Source organism: Uranotaenia lowii, chromosome 3, assembly GCF_029784155.1.
Source record: "Uranotaenia lowii strain MFRU-FL chromosome 3, ASM2978415v1, whole genome shotgun sequence".
Lineage (NCBI taxonomy): Eukaryota > Metazoa > Arthropoda > Insecta > Diptera > Culicidae > Uranotaenia > Uranotaenia lowii.
Window position 1 is genome coordinate 86,956,250 of NC_073693.1, and position 16,998 is coordinate 86,973,247.

Sequence of the window (16,998 nt, forward strand, 5' to 3'; positions counted from 1 at the left end):
ATTGGGAATGTTTCTTCATAAACATCTCTTCTATTTCAAATTTAAGTTAATTGGTCAAGATATCTGAATATTATTTTAGCTAAAGCTGGCGTCTTGGTATTGCCAAAAACCTATAATTATGATCTATATTTGCCATTCAGAGAACTTTTAGAAACATAAACAACAGAAAATTTCTTACATCGTACCTTTGAGATATTATTATATAAAAAAAAGCGAACTTGAGGCAGTTGGCATTGAACTAGGCAATAGATCGGAGAGAAAAAAAAACTTCTTTCGATGAGGAACAATGTAAGACTAAATTTTATTTTCTCCCAAACTTATTATTTTAACTATTCCAAGGCTTGCTTGATCATTAGTCGATTCGTTCTTCACTCCTCCTTGACGGATGTATTTCAGCAGCTTCTCGGAATTTCCTTAATTTAACTTGAGTCAAGGGCTTCGTCAACATATCGGCAATCATCAGTTCAGTAGCGCAATAATTGATGTTGATAATTCTATCTTCCTTTAGTTGTCACACGAAATGATACCGGGAGCCCACATGTTTGGATCGGTTGTGGAACTTCCCTCCTCCCAGTTGCTTCATGCAGGATTGGTTATCCTCATAAAGGAAATCTTGTAACAAACGATCAATTCACAAAAGTTTCTAACAACATTCTGCAAGGGCGATGAAATCGGCTTCGGTGCTACTCAGGGCAAAACACTTCTGCTTCCTCGAGCCCCAACAAATCGAACCTTCACCCATAAGGAAAATGTAACCAGAATTGGACTTCCTGATTTTCGCGTCTCTGGCATAGCCCGCATCCACTTAGACTGTCAGCTTCTGGTCAGTCATTCCAAGGACTAGTTGATGGTCTACAGTGTGCTTGAGATATTGTAGAATCCGTTCCGCCTCGTTCCAATCTGCTTGGCTGGGACTGCCAACAGAACAACCAAGGATCGATACACTCACAGCTACGTCCTGTTGAGTATTCACTGCGACATACAGCAACCCACGGATTAAGCTGGCATACTGTTGGTTGTTGGGCAGCTTCTCCGTTTTCTCCTTTTGATGGCCAGGATTTTCGACGGCTTTACTTTATCCATACCAAATCTCTATAAAAATTTCTTGATGTAACTTTTCTGGCTGAGAGTAAACCCGACTTCGTCATGCTGAACTTGAATTCCCAGGAAGTGGTGAATATCTCCCAGCGATGTAACAATGAAGAAACGGTTGGATAAAATCTTCATACTGTTTCTCGTCTTCACAAGCGATGACCATGTCGTCTACGTAAACGACGAGATAAACTTGCTTTTTCTCCTTGTCCTGCACGTTCAAACAATTACTGTTGGCTGATTGGTTGAACTCGAGCTGCTTCAGAACGCTGTCCATTATCTTGGTCCAGACATGTCTTGCTTGCTTAAGGCCATAGAGACTCCTCCTCAAGAGACACACGGTGCCCGGATCATCCTTTTCGTAATCAGGCGGCTGCCGCATGTAAACTGTCTCTTTGAGCTACCTGTTCTGATAAGCGTTTTTCACATCTGCATGCTTCATCAACAAACTCTTCTGGCTGGTGACCATCAACAAGGTTCTGAACGTGACTTGACGAAGCAACTGGTGCGAAAACTTCGTAATCGGTACCGTACTTCTGGGTAAATCCCTGGGCGACCTAACAAGCTTTGTGCCGATTACCTCACCTTTCTAGTCCAGCTTGCGTTTGAAGATCCATTTGTTACCGACTTTATTATTTTCGGTTAACGAACGCATCTTCCCGTTCACGGCGGCTTTCCAAAATTCTGATTCTTCACAGTTGATTGCATCCTTGTAAGGCCTCAGTTCGGTACAAATCTTCCTTGCCAAAGCGGTAGTTTAGGGAAAACGAACAGGAAGTTAACTTTTGGCACTACGGGTTGAACGTGTCGGTGTTGTGGTGTCGGATTCTCGATCTTCATCGTCGGAAAATGCATTGTCTTCGCACAAAATATTTTCGTTCACGGATTCTGGCTCTTCGTTGGCAGAAACTAAAATCGACTCGTATTCTACGGTTTTCGTCTCAGCTAAGTCATCTTCTTCCATCTCGATGAATCGGATGTCATAGTTAATCACAACTTAATATCAGTGGGGCATCTTGATATAAGTTGTCTTTGCGCTCTCACCATACAGGCAGTGTATGAGAGCCGGATTCATCCAACGATGTTGAGCAATCGCTAGCACAACTGACCTTTACAAGATCAAGCTAGCAATCAAGTCGGTTGTGCAGTAGTTTGGAAAAGGGTCCAGAACCGGAACTCCACAGTCAGTACTTGGCTTGACAAACTTAAACGTCTTGAGGTCACTTGAATGGCCGATGAATGGGAGCTTGACGGCTTTCGGATTCAGCTTCTTCCGCTGCTGCGGCGATGAGACTGTCACGTAAGCAGTGCAAACAAAAAGATGTAGGTCTGCATTGCTCGGTACCTTTTCAAACCATAATTCGAACGGAATCTTCTCCTGGATTCTTGATGGTAGAATGATGGTAACCCATTTCGACATCTTGAATCAGCAGTGGACTCATTTGCCACCCTCGTCGGAGCGAATTATCACTGGATTACGGCCAAATCGGGTTGGTACTTTTGCCGCGTACTCTTGAATCTTTTCGTTCGCCTCAAACTTCTGCTTCCAGAGATATACTTAAGTGTAACGACTTAAGTCATCAATCATCTTCAAAAAATATCATGATCCGCCTATCGAAGTTATATTCTATGGTTAACAAATATCAGTGGTGAGGTTCAAAGGTTTCAAAGATTTCTCTGCTTTCGGGGAAAACGACAAGCGCCCCATTTTACATCCCACACAGCACTTGCACGTCTTCTCAATGTCACACTTGCCAATGGAAATGCCTTTTGCCCAATCTTAACGCATTGTTCGTTGGACTTCTTCACAATCACTGCGACCCAACTTTCGATGCCAACTGTGGATACAGTTTTTCGGATGCAGGAACGCTTGATGGGAATTCACCTCCGGGGTCATTTGTAGAAACAATCCGCCAATCTTGTCTGCTACAGCTGCTACACGGCCGTCGCTTTGGATAACTCACCCCCGTTGCTTCGTGAAAAGAACCTTTCGTGCTGAGTTGTCCGAATGAAATCAGGTTTGATTCCAATTCGGGGACGTAAAACACATTAGATAGGACCATTTCTTGTATTCGAGGGATGAATCATCCTTCGGGATGAAAATCGCACTATCATCGGCCGATGTGATCGTCAAACTTGTACAGCTTCGTAGTTTTGGTGAAAAACTTTCGATTCCAGCACATGCGAGATGTGGCACCCAACTATCCAGGAACGCTTCTGTGCGTGCAGTGATTGCGAATGGATTTGCTTTACTCACGTTAGCTGTCTTTCTTTTCGGTTTCATTTGTTTTTTGGTCCCTCTTCTCGGGCACTCTCCTTGGGCAGGTGTTTCGGGGTAATTCCGCTTGAAATGACCTGGCTTCCCACAGGAGTTCACTGGGACGTTCTTTCTCAAACCGCTTCTGTGCCTCATCGAGTAATTTTCGTATGACCAAATCCATCGACAGCTCGTCGTCAGATGTGCTTTCAAGTGCGGTGTTGAGCGTGTCGTAGGAGTCGGGCATGATTTGTATCACCATGGCAACCTTAATTTTCTCGTCTATGGCTTGACCGGTGTTTTCCAAACATTGGAACAACTCGTCCATGTGGATAAAAAAAATTCCATGCTGTCATCCTCCTTGGATTCCGAACGGCAGATCTTCTTCAGGATTGAAACTTTTGAAGACATCATTTGCTTCTCTTTAGTGATGGTTCTTCAATGCCTCCCAGGTCGCCTTTGAAGTTGTACAATTCCGGATAAGGGGGTGTTGGCTATCGTCCACCAAAAGCGCTTTGGTGGCCCGTGCCCTTGCATCGCCTTCGTTCCAGAGTGCCGTAGCAGGTTCCGGTGCAACGCCACACATACTTCCAAAGGTTCTCTTGAATCAGTAGCATTTCGGTCTTGATCCTTGAGGACTCATATCCTCCGCTCCCCAGCTTTTCAATGCTGAACCGACTTCCGCCCATCCTCAACAATCTTCCAGAAACGTTAACTAGTTGCAGGAAACTTGAAAAGTCGTAGACCCATAAAATTGGCCTAGGCAGTAGATCGAAGAGAAACAACTGGTTTCAATGATGGACATATTTTGTAAAACTAATTTTTTTTTTCTCTCAAACTTATTATCTAACTATTCCAAGGCTTGCTTGATCATCAGTCGCTTCGTTCTTCAGTGGGGTGGGTTAAGGTTTTTCGAAACATGCTGGACCCATTTCTCTGCCTACCATTCTTGAACGACTTTGCTGTAATGACAGCTTGGCAAATCTGGCCAAAACATTACGACATGGTCGTGAGATCGAATGTACGGAAAAATTCGTTTTTGTAGACACTCTATTTAGTGTAGTTCCGACGTTATTGTCTTATTTGTAACGAAAACTTTCGTTTTTTGCCGCAGCAGCAAATCATAAATTTTCAAGCAAATTTGTCTACAAAAAAAATTAAATTTGACTGGAACATCCCTCCGTGTCGTTGCCAAGCAACATTTTTGACCCGGGTTTTGCCAGAAGTTAGCCTCGACATAGGTCGTCGTCCATCAGAAGACACCCGTCGAACCTGGTCGTATAGCTTCCGAGAACGGATTTTGACCACAGTTTTCTGTTTTATGGTCCGATTTGGCAGTTTGCTAGCTCGACAAGTCGAGTCGACTTGATTCCTTACAGGAGTCGAATTCTCCTCACGGTACTATGTGCAGCACGGAATTTTCTGGCCAAATCACAGCCCTACAGATTAGAATTCCTCTAAATCGTCTTCGAAATCTTACCACACAGTTTTCGGTCGACCGTTCCACTCCGACGATTGTTTTGAGGCTTCCGAACCGTCGTCAATGTTTCCTTATGCCGTTTGATAACGCACCTTATAGTATTTCTGGGCATTTTCATCTGTTTAGCTGGCCTAGATGCAGACCACAATGTATTTCCTAAATAACTGTATTCAATTGTTTCTTTGTTTCGGCTTCCATGTTGATGTTTACTAGTGCAGTCGATTGGCAGAAAGTCAAAAATACATACGTTAAGCGTCAAGAACTTCCAAATCCGTCCACCAAAAGCGCCACAATATGGGCAAAAGTTTGTTCTAATTCTAAAAGAAACAATAATATTGAAAAATTTGGGGTGACCAAAGTGACCCCGAATCCATGTTTCATTGCCTTGAACATTTATCAAATAACAATCATGCTATATTAAAAAAAAAGTTCCAAAACTTTTCAGTGCTACAACACCAGTGATTTTAAACCTAAAGCCTAGTCCACACTAGGCAACTTGGACTGCGATTTCGGTTGCTGAGACTTGTTAATGTTTACATTTGATGAGATGCACTTCTCAAGTCTCCCGACAATTTTGGGAGACCTTCAGCAACCAAGATGTTAACATAAACAAGTCTCAGCAACGGTCTCGAGACGAACCGTCTCCGAGTGTGGACTAGGCCTTAAGCTTTATACTACTTCTACTTCTGCTTCTACTTCTACTTCTACTTCAAAAAAAGGGCAATATTTTTCCAGTTTACGATACTCTATAATAAATAGTTTATCCAGTTTAACTTTTGAGAGGCTACAAAGTATCGTGATCTTACGATTCTTATGAATTTTCACTCAGAGATTCACTCAGAAATGTCTGTTGCTCACAAGAATAGATCAATAACTGACTTTGTTTTGTTCATTTTTCCAAAATAACAAACGTTGCCATAGAAATTCATTTCATTTTATACATCTCCATTGCTGTCGAATTCAACAAATATATAATTTAATTTTTATAAAATTTGAGTTATTTTTTTCATATCCCTCATCTCAACCCCCTACATATAGAAAAAAAAAAATCAAATCGAATAATAATTTTGTTAGATTTCAATTGAAAGTCACCATATTTATGAATTGAAATAAGGCTTTTTCCAAAAAAAAAAAGAAACTCATGAAAGGAATTTCAGTCTTTAAATTCAAGATTATTTAATTTCAGTTATAGAAATTTTAATTTATGAAACCTTAGATAACTCATCACAAAATCATCTTGAAAACTAAATTTATAAAAACTCATTTTTCTATTGCTTTCGCAAAAAGTACGTGGGATGAGCAAATGACTAATCTGGTGAGATTCTTTTCTACTTGATAGAACATAAGTAATTATGTAAAATTTCACTGATATTAATCAATTTATTCCCGTTTTCTTCTACCAGACTCCAGAGAGAACGAGCCGAAAAAGAGAGGCTGGTCCACCAACGGCGGGTGGAGTACCTTCAAAGCTCACCGTATCCCGGGGCAGCAGTTCATCAGCAACAACAGCATCAGTTGGCAACAGCAGTGCCACCAACAGCAACGCCAACAACAACAACAACAACAGTAACAGCAACAGTTCAACCGGATCCATCATTACCCGTTCCGGCGGAAGTTCCCACTACCATCAGCGGTCCAAGGTGAACTGATGAAACCTCAAACCCCGACACGCGATAATCAAAAGCAGAATCATGTGATCGAACTTCTATAGGAAAATTAAACTTTAAACTATCGACAAAAAGCAGCAGAGTGAGACTACCGATATGGAGAGGACGATTTAAACAAAGCTTTAAATTGATTTAGTTCAACAGTTGTTAACGTTTTCTATTTCTGTTAAGCAAAGTTGTTACAACACTTCAAGTGAAACTTGGTTTTGAAATATTTCGGATTCGTCGTTTTCTCAGTTGAAAAGTTTCACTTCCGTGAAACATTGGGTGCAATAAGTTCGTTTCTAGTTTCTTGCAATGTTGCGTACAAGTTGCGCAGTTAAGTTGTTTGCAAGTAGGTCAATAAGGATGTTAAAATTTGTTTCGCTCTTAGCTTTTAGTTTAAGAATTAAAATTAAAAGAACAAAAATTAAAAAAAAAAATACAATGAGAACCTTTGCAATTGCTTTCTAAAGCATGTTTGACTTAGGAGAAAACGAATAACGAAAAGCTCTCAGAACGGTTTATCAGTAAAACCAGAAAGCGTGAGAGCAGAGTCAGAAAGATTTCGGTAGCTAACTACTTATCAGATACCTGACTTTTTCAGCTGTAAGGCGTAACTTAATAAGCTTAAAACAAAAAAAAAAAACAGATTCAAAATGAGCATATTGTGATCCATAGAAATTTCATTTGTTATCGATTTTTTTTACTAGAATTATGAACAGTGTTCTACTGAAAGAGCTATTCAGATGAAACGAAATGTTGAAGGAAGAGTCAAAAATTGATAGATAGGTTAAAGATAAAAGCAAGATTTAGAAAAAAAAAGTAAACTTAGAACAGAAGAAAACAACTATTTTTAATAGCAAAAATTAAACCATTATTTATAGCAGACCATAAAAGAGGCAGATAAGTTTTCGTGTACAAAAAGTATCGAACGAAGAGAAGTCATTAAATTGTGTAAAAATAAACCCAAGGAACAGGAAAACAAACTCAGAAAAAATAATCTGTGAAAGGCAAAGAAACAGAAGAAAAATGCAGGGAGGAAAGGAGGAAAGTGCAATAGATCGAGGGTCAACCTGTAAGAGAGAGGCTAAAAAACAGAGAACACAATTAAAATATCGAGCCACTCGAAAGTGACCCTAGCACAGACCAGAAGCAAAAGGTAAAACCCCCCAAGGTTGACCGAATCTTGAAACGGGGGAACGAGCATTTGAAATCCACTTTACAGCCAAAACAGGCTCAACTTTCGAGTGCGCTCGTTTATTTTGGTGTTTTCTCTTATTTTTTTGTTGCTAATTCTCCAGTGCGGTTCTGATCGATTGATCAAAAATTGGAAAATAACATCGCGAATCACGAGCGAAGGCTGCAAAAAGGCAAATCGAATGCCAGCTTCTCGAGAAATTTGGCGGGCTGAATATCAGAAAATTGTAAATAAGACTTAGGTTGTAGAACAGAACCTTCGAAGGTGAGGAGGGCTCCTTTTAAATTTTCTATTTAACTGTTACTTTTGTTGTACTTGAAGAATTATATACCATAGAAGAGTGTAGTCCAATAATAAGAATAATGAAAAATCTTTGAATAATGCGTACTATTTATCTCTCAGAAAGAAAGAAAGAAAAAACAACTACAAACTATAATCTTGAAGATGATCTTGAAATTTCGATGACTCCAGTAGCTTGTTGGCTTGGTTTGATTTTTATGCAAACCAGCAAAATGGCCAACTAACAGATATCTATACCTATAAGAAGAAAGATCAGCAGCACATTATGCAAATGTAAAGACAGGTGACGGTCGCACCTCAGATTATTTATTAGATGAAGCTAAAAATGGAGAAAGAGAAAAAAGCGAAATATTCGTAGAAACAGAAGCAGAAGTGCGTTCGTCTTATGAATTATGAAGACTTCAAAAAGAGGATTAAAGATGCTACCCTTAATAAAAAAAAATCTAAAAACAGAAATCAAATCCCCAACTTAAAATGCACATAACTCCCCATACTGAAGCAGAATTTGATAGAAGATTCAACAACACGCATAATTAATATAGAGAAATAAAAATCACTATAGACAAAAATAAAACCCAAAAGTTCATCATACTGTTTCTACAAAGCTTAGAGTTTAAACTTTTTAAGAAAAAACCCATTCATCTATTTTACTCTCCGCAGGCAGCGCCCCCAGAATTTAAAGGTACTAAAAGAAAATACCTTTAAACAAACCAAAAAATCAAACTCGAAACACTGCGCAGCATTGCTCCCTTTCTCTTCATACCCCAAGCCAGAAACTAACTTTGATAGAGCAAAAATGATAGGACACCAGAAAATACAAAACATTGAAAGAATACTTAACTAAAATTCTCAATTGCTTTTTGAAACTCTGATAGCTGGAGTTCTGAGCATAAAAATTTTGTGAAGAGAATATTCAGCCCTACACATATAACATAATCAGCAAATGGAGAAGATTTCCAAAATACGTTGAACAAGATCCAAAAATATGAAAAACATGAAAATCAAGCCTCTTATTACCGGCTATGTGTATGGAATGATTTAGTTTTTTTTTTTCATTAAATTTTTCTTAAAAAACTTTATTTTAGTTAAAAATCACCCTGAATGAATGAAATTTACTTCATCTTGTGTACGAAGCTGATTTATCACTTTCTTTAACACTTTGCCACGCGTTTTGAGTTGCATAGTAAAACGACGAAATTTCAAAGAAAAAGTTCAATTCGCCTTAAATTTCTTTTTCGAAAGCTTAAATTTTCAAATAATATTTTTTTTGGTAAATATTTGTTTTCAATCTTCAATTTGTGATGATTCAATCATTTTTTTTTAACTATGTCTTTATTTGTATCAATTCATCATTACATTTATATTACATTAAAACATTAAATAAGGTGTTCAGCTCAATAATGAACTGTTCAGAGCCCTATAGTTTACTTGATAATAAAAAATTATTTATAAGACTTAAATTCGCTGAGCGCAATCAAGTATTTAATGAAGGAGAACATCCTGTAGTGGCAAAAATAATTTAAACTTAAAACTAAAAACTATCCTAAAATTAAACTAAATATAAAGAGAACGAATCTCTGCGATGGAAGACTACATCGATTTTCCTCTGAAGTTAATGATGATTTTGTTGGCCATCTCTTCGATCAATTCAATGCCCGCAATCCGATGAAGATATTCGGTGCTGTGCCAAGGTGGAAGCCGCAAAATCTTTTTCAGAACCTTGTTTTGAATCCTGATGATTCAATCATATTTTTGCTTAATTTTCTAAATCTCATGTTTTTAGGTTTTTGCTTTACGTCCAAGCCAATAAGGTTAGCTCTCGGAGATATCATTTATAGTGGTTTTTTTTTGTGATCTCTGTATTCTGAATTAATTTTTTTGTAATTTTTGATAATATTGCTGAATTTTATCTTTCTGTCCTGCAGTTTTTAATTTAAAGAATGTCCTAAATCTTTCAATCTACATTAACTGGATTTTTTAGTTGATAAATATCCGGTTGCAGTTAATTTTGTATAAAATTTAATTGATCATTTCTTTATTCGATGCACATTTTTAATATGATAAAAGTCATTTAAAAAAAAATCATTATTGTCATGTCAGTCACATTACTTGCAACTAATTGGCTGTAATTTAATGCTGATTTTTCCTGAAACTTAAGAAAAAAAATGTCCATGTACTTTTTTTGATGTTACAGGATATGGTAACCATAGTCTAACTGTCTAAAGAATACTTTTTGTTTTTGACAATTTTTCCATGAATTGCATAACTACAGGGGCTAAGCAACTTGACTTTCAGTACTTTTTCGTTTGTAGTTTTATTACACAGTTCAACTATTTTTTCCTATATTTTGAATCATTTCAACACTAACCCATAGCTATGTTTTCATACAGTTTTTATTAAAATTGGCCTACAAATAACTAAAATATTTAAACTTTCATAAAAAGTAAAGTGCACATTTTTCGATTTGTTGTACTTTCCCAACCCCGTCTTTAGACGTGGTTTATGTTTAATCTCTCCTTTCTTATTAAGGATATTTTTTCTTTAAAAATCGATCCAAAATAGTGGTAACTATTTGACCCACCTGTCGATAATTTTTCTAGATCGAAAAACACATTACCCAAGGATTTATGAGGCTATCAAATCGATTATTTTTCAACATATCATTTCCATTTCCAGTTTTTCATGTTTTCAAGTTTCTATCAGATGTAACATTTGATAACCACTCGTCAAACAGTTTTAAGTAACAAGGATTGATATATTAACATATTTAAAATCAACTAGCAAAAGAAAGTAGCACCAACTATTCGATGCGGTTTAATGACTATCTTAGTATACTCCGTTTAAAAGCGGGGTTGAAAATATCTCAGTTTTTTGTGGGCCAATTTTAACAAAAACTACATAAAAATATAGCTATGGATTAGTGTTATTATGTTTCATAATTGAAGAAAAAATGTTTGAACTGTGTTAAAACTTCAATTGAAAAAGTACTGAAAGTCAAGTTAATTAGCCCCTGTAGCTATGCAATTTTTTTGAAAAAAATTGAATTTTTTTTCATCTATCTAATTTTTCGTAGAACAAAAGCTGTTTCTAGTCATAAGACTAAGCTTCTGTGAATTTTCCAGTGTAAAACAGGGTTCTAAAGGGTTGATGAATGGAATCGCGCATTTGACAAAGTATTGAGATTAGCATTCGTTTTGGCATTATAAACCGCAAAACAAAAGAATTTTGATAGTATTTCCATTTTTTTTTTTGAAAACGAGTTTCTGTTTTGTAGGACTTGTTAAAACTCATGATTAATGATTGGAGAATTTTCTAACTTCTCAAGTAGGTTACTAACGCAAGAAATGATTTTGTCCTGTTATTTTGCGAGTTGAAACTACGGAGCATTCGCTGACAGTCTTAACTCAAGAATGAGAAAAATTCAGAAAAAAAGTCATCATAATCATTACTAGGTATTACAGTTTCTTGTTAGCTGAGAAATTCCGTACGACGCGTTCGATTCAACAATATTCTATCAACTGATTTCTTACGTCAATAAAGTCATACTTTCATTTCGTCAAGTTTTTTTCCTCAAGAACTCGTTTCAAATAAATCTTCCGCTCACAATCGAGCGGTTTCTTTTCTTTTTTTTTTGCAAGTTAGTATTAGTGAAAGTCACATGTGAGTTCACAGACAACATATCTCTTAAATGTGAAGTTACTGAATAAATCCCCAATTAAGTGAACAACTTTATTTCGCAGGATTTAAGGTCGATATGAGTAGTCAACTAAGCTAAGCTAAGCTAACTTTATTTCGCAAGAAGTCGTATCTCCTTCCACACTTTCGTTAATCTTGACTCTCATATTCTCTACAGTTTGTAACAATTGTCAGTTGTAAAAGTTGTCACTTTTCTGTGGCCAGTATACCTAATTTCAAGATAAAATTTTAATATGCAATACAGCGCACTTTCAGGCGACTCAATGATAAGTCAAGAAAGTCCTTCATCATCAGCTCCGCGACACTAATTGATTGAATTTTTTTTCCAAAACCTGAGTGGATTTGGTTTGGTTTTTGTACTGTATCGTAGTCATGCAACTTAAATCTTATTAGCCCTCTCAAATCCAGATTTTTTCGTTCGAGTTCACAGAAGTTTTCATTTATGATTTCAAACAACTTTTGTTTCACAAAAAGCCTTTACGCTGACGATTTTTTTTTTAAACTGCATAATTTGAGGGGCCAAAGAATTACACTTCAATACTTTTCCGGTTGTAGTTTTCAAACACTTCAACATTTTTCCTTATTTTTGAAACATATAAAGATTGTCCCATAGCTATAATTTTATATAACTTTTGTTAAAATTGTTCCACAAATAACTGAGTTATTTTAACTTATAAAAAAAATTAACTAGCTACATATTTGTCGATTTGTTGTCTTTTTTGCCAACCCCTTTAGATGATATTTCAATACTTCAACATATTGCATATTTCACATATTGGATCATATTTTAATTTAAAAATCAAGCCTGAATGTGTGTTACTTATTGGCCTTAATGTCAGTAGTGTTTCGTTAGTGAAATAATCAAAATAATAATTTTCAAACAATTGGTCCATTTACAGTTTTTTCTTATGTTTTTAAGTTTCTCTAAGCTGTAATTTTTTTAAACTGCTTGTCAAACAGCTGCTGTTAGAATAGTTTGTTAGGTTTATATTAATCGAAATTTTTTGCGCAAAAAGTAAATTAAAATATAGATTGGCTTTTTATTTATGCAGGTTATAGTAACTTCGTCCAAAGGCGGGGTTGGGTTTAAGAGGCTTAAATTGAATACAAAAATACCATAATTTCCATAGCAAATGAAGTAGTGTTTCCATTCATATCGTACTACCATTTTTTATTACGTTCATAAACATTTAACAGCAAGTTTAATACCCTGGTTTGGGTGAATGGTCCAAAATAAGTCCCTAACGAATTAAGTAGGGCCTATTTTCGACATTGGAAAAATTGGTATCAAAACAAGTTTTTTGGGTTCTTCGAACTAGAAAACTTTTTTTTTTAGTGTTTCATGATTTTGAATGTTTGTAGTTGTAAAATTCTTCACAGCTATGCAGAGAACCTCTTAAAAGTTGACTCCAATAATGATACGCCCTTCCGAAATGGGCTTGATTTGACTCAACTGTGAAAAATTTAAACTTAATTTACAATTTTCTATACCTTATCAGCTTTTTTAAATTGGATGTATGATATGATTAGAATGATAGGGAAGAGCTTCAACTTTATTTGTCAAATGTTGCAGGATTAAATTGACTTATGAGTGAATTATAAGAAAACAGTTGCGAGGTGGCCCATAATATGCACCCAGTCCAAAATAAGTCCGTAACCCTATATAAAAAAAATAATTCAAAAGTAACTTGAAATATACAAAAGAGCTATTCTCATTTTTTTTGAATGAATAAAATTATGATTTTGAGCAAATGGATTTGGATTTGAATTTTGAATAAATAAGATTTGGATATTTTAATGAGATGTTCATTCTGCTCTCATGAGCAAAACAAAAAAGCCTATGAACAGGAGTTAAAAGTAACGTAGGTAGGCTTATAGTTTTTTTGAAATCTTTGCACACTTGTGGTAAGATGCATTTTCGCAAGTAAAATCGAGTATCGTAAACAGATTTTTGAAACGAAGTGGCTATTACTAAATGTTTGTTTCAAAACCAGATTTCATATTTCGGGGTAAATTTGATCACTATGTTTTAAACGTATCAAAAAATCTTCAAAATTATTGTTTTGATGCCAATAAGCACAGAAGGCTTGAAACATAAAAAACAGTATTTTTTTGTTTGGACGCAATTGAATTTTTTAACGTCTTTAAAAAAAATATATATTCAGAGGCTGGACATGTTGCTGCATACATTCAGGGGCAAATATTATAAACATTTGTCAATATTTTTTTGCCTCAAAAATAAATGAAATTTTACCTCCAAGTAATTCCCTAGGTCCTCCCTTTGTTCCTATGTTCTTTTTTTTATTGACACTGAACCATTTGATAGGGTTTTTAGAAAATGTACGTTTTTTAAATATCCAATAAGGCTGGAACAAATATCAATTTCTTCTTTTGTCAACCCCCCCCCCCCCCCTTCGAAATTTCTAAAACACCCTAAGGGGGAAATGAATAAAGTTTGAAGTTTTTTTTATGTAAATTTAAAAAAAAATCCAAATATCCGAAAGATTTCATGACCAAAAACAAATATTATAAGATCAGAGTTATTTAACCTTTGGTATTCTTTATTTTATCGAACTTTTTCAATGAAAAATTACTTGATTTATAGGTTTTGTGCAATGGTATTGGCAATTTTGATTAATACAAGTTTTCGTGCAATTTATTCCAATTTATTTGATTTTCGCTTTATTTTTTATTCTCCCCCCCTCGCGATGTTCTAACCCCGAGTGACAAAAGAAGGATTTGAAATTTGTTCCGGCCTAATTATCATATAACGACCATAAAAATCACTATAAAAGTATATTCAAAGGAAAAAAGTTAAACATTCAAACGCTATCATTTTATTAGGAGAGGTGTTTGTTTGAGAGTCTTCGAAAAACAGATATTTTATAACTTTAAAACTACATTTAAAGTAATATAGAAAAATCTCCTACAACAAACTAAATTTAGCATATTTGAAACTCAATTTATAGGCTTTTAAACATAGAAAACGGTTTTTAGGTATATTAACTTCAGACTTAGTTAATGATGATTATCTGCAAAAAATCATTTTGATCAAAGTTACCCCGGTGATCAATGATCCCCCAGTATACGGTACTTCAAAAAGAACGCATCAAAAATCTTTTTGCTCACATCCCTTGAAAGGGACAATTTTTTTTCCAATTCACATTCTTTTTTCCGAATTTGAATGGCTGAATTAGTTGTTATTTCTCTCCTGATTCAACCGAGTTGAATAACCAAGTTGTATAAATCTTTGGCTATATAGATTTTTTTTCATTTAGAATAAAATTATAAATTTTCTTCCTAGGATGGAAACCAAAAATTTAGGAGTATCCGAAGATGGGTGTTCCAAAAACGGGAAAAATCCAGCTGAGAAATTCTTCTTTAAAAAAAATCGTATGAATAATGTTTTCCGCAAAAGTTCAAAGAAATCAAAAAGTTATCATCGTGAATCATCGTTAATTGGAAATTTATTAAATAATGTTGTTTTCCTATTGTATTTCCCAATTTTTTTCTATTGCTGTGAAGACATCTTTAACGGTTAAGTAAAAGGTAACGGTTAAATAAATTGAAGTAAGCGACAACTACGACAACATCAAAGTTTCTCTGTTCTCGTTTCGGGTCCCAAAAATAGTTTTTCTTAGAAGTCCTTTAAAAATCTTACAGGTTAATCTTCGTTAACTCGTTAAATTCAAGGGCTTGATCCAGAAGGTTGAATTTCAACCATGACACTTCTATTGTCACTTGGCTATCGTGTTGGAAAAATTTGAGAATAATTGAATGTTTAACACATCAAATTATTGACTGCTACACCATATTTATATCTTTTAGTAGACACCGAAAAAGCACCTGGATGTATACTATCAGAATGACGAAAATATTGAACAAGACCATGCTGCTTAGATATCGTTTGTGGATGTCTCAGATGTTCAAATACAGCCTTGAGGTCTCAAATTTTTTAGGTATATTCCCAATTTCTTGAAAAAGATTTTATTTTTAAATTTTCAAATATGAAAAAAAAACATATAACGAAATGTTGAAAGATTACAGCACAAATTTTGTTAACCTGAATTACAATGAAAAATGTTTTCAAATGAAAATGATATAGTTTGCTTTAATTTTGAATTCTGGGCTCAAATTTTTACCTTTAATGGATGTTTTTAGTCAAATAGATATAAATTGTTTAAAATTTCAACATTTCCTGAAGATTTTTTTTCTTATCGATTTTTTTATATGTATTTTTGATTTGTGTACGACAAAATAATTTATTATTTTCCTAACTTTTGATCGTGTTTACTTTTAACCTTGATTTCAGAGTTTTTTTTTTATTTCGGAACACTTCCACACTGATAGCACAACAACTGAGCTTCTTTTAAACATATTGAATCTTAATCTCCATTTCCGAATAAAAACCAGAAGAGTAGGTAACTAATAACAAATCCCGAAAACAAATGAGCGAATTAAAGTATATTAAAACAAGAAACCTTTACCTATAGCAAAACTCTAACCAACAATCTACGTAAAAAAAATGCGATGAACGACGAAACATCTCAACCGTATTTTCTGGTTTGGCAAAAAAAACGAACAAAATCGTAAACTCTTCTTCCCTCCCTCTAAACAAAAGTAAAAAAAAACTCATAGACTAGCGAGACTGTTGAATCTTTACCTCCAGTGCATAAATAATCTAAAATCGAAAAAAAAAAAACAAACAAACAACACACCAGACATGATAGTTAATCAGTATATAATCTCAACCAAAATCCAAAAGAATAAAGAAATTCACACCTTGTTACTAAAGCATCACCATAAAAAGATGAAGATTGGCGGAAGAGAGAAATCGGAATTGAAACTGGCTAGATTGGTGAAAAAAAATCCGTAAACCGAGAAGAGAAGTTTGAGAATGAGGAAACACTGAAACAAAACAATGCCACGGTTTTTCGCACCCAAAAATGGGACTCCGATTGTGATTGAATCATCATTTCAAAAATAGTTAACGAAATTGTTATTGATGTTATCGGATAACAATTTCAATTAACTCATGTCCAATAACTTTTGATCAGCTTTTAGATGTCTGATTCAGTTTATTATTGTACAATTAGTGACTGGTTTCGTTGTTTTTTTTATAATCACTTATCCTTGTGCTAAACTTAACCTCAGCTTTTCTGTTGTAACGATACAAGTGAACTCGCAACTTTTCGCCACACACTTGTCCCAATTTTCGTACCACCGACAGCGTATATTTGCTGACGGTTCAATTTAAAGTTGCAACTTTACGGACAGTAAAAGTTGAACGCACGATCGCAACCCTCCAATGTTTATGATTTATTGT

General features: G+C 35.1%; 1 protein-coding gene across 7 annotated transcripts in view; it reads left to right on the forward strand.

Moving 5' to 3' along the window:
• The window catches only part of LOC129756408 (uncharacterized), a 434,792-nt gene extending 428,235 nt beyond the window's left edge, over window positions 1-6,557 (forward strand). For 4 of the 7 annotated variants that reach the window (XM_055753271.1, XM_055753274.1, XM_055753272.1 and 1 more), the window contains 2 exons: window positions 6,117-6,144; window positions 6,233-6,557. In XM_055753271.1, the coding sequence (XP_055609246.1) occupies window positions 6,117-6,144; window positions 6,233-6,478 (274 nt within the window). In that variant the 3' untranslated portion in view covers window positions 6,479-6,557. The remainder of the gene's footprint in view (window positions 1-6,116; window positions 6,145-6,232) is intronic. The other 3 variants (XM_055753273.1, XM_055753275.1, XM_055753279.1) reach the window with 1 other exon arrangement.
• The last annotated feature ends 10,441 nt before the right edge of the window (window positions 6,558-16,998 follow it).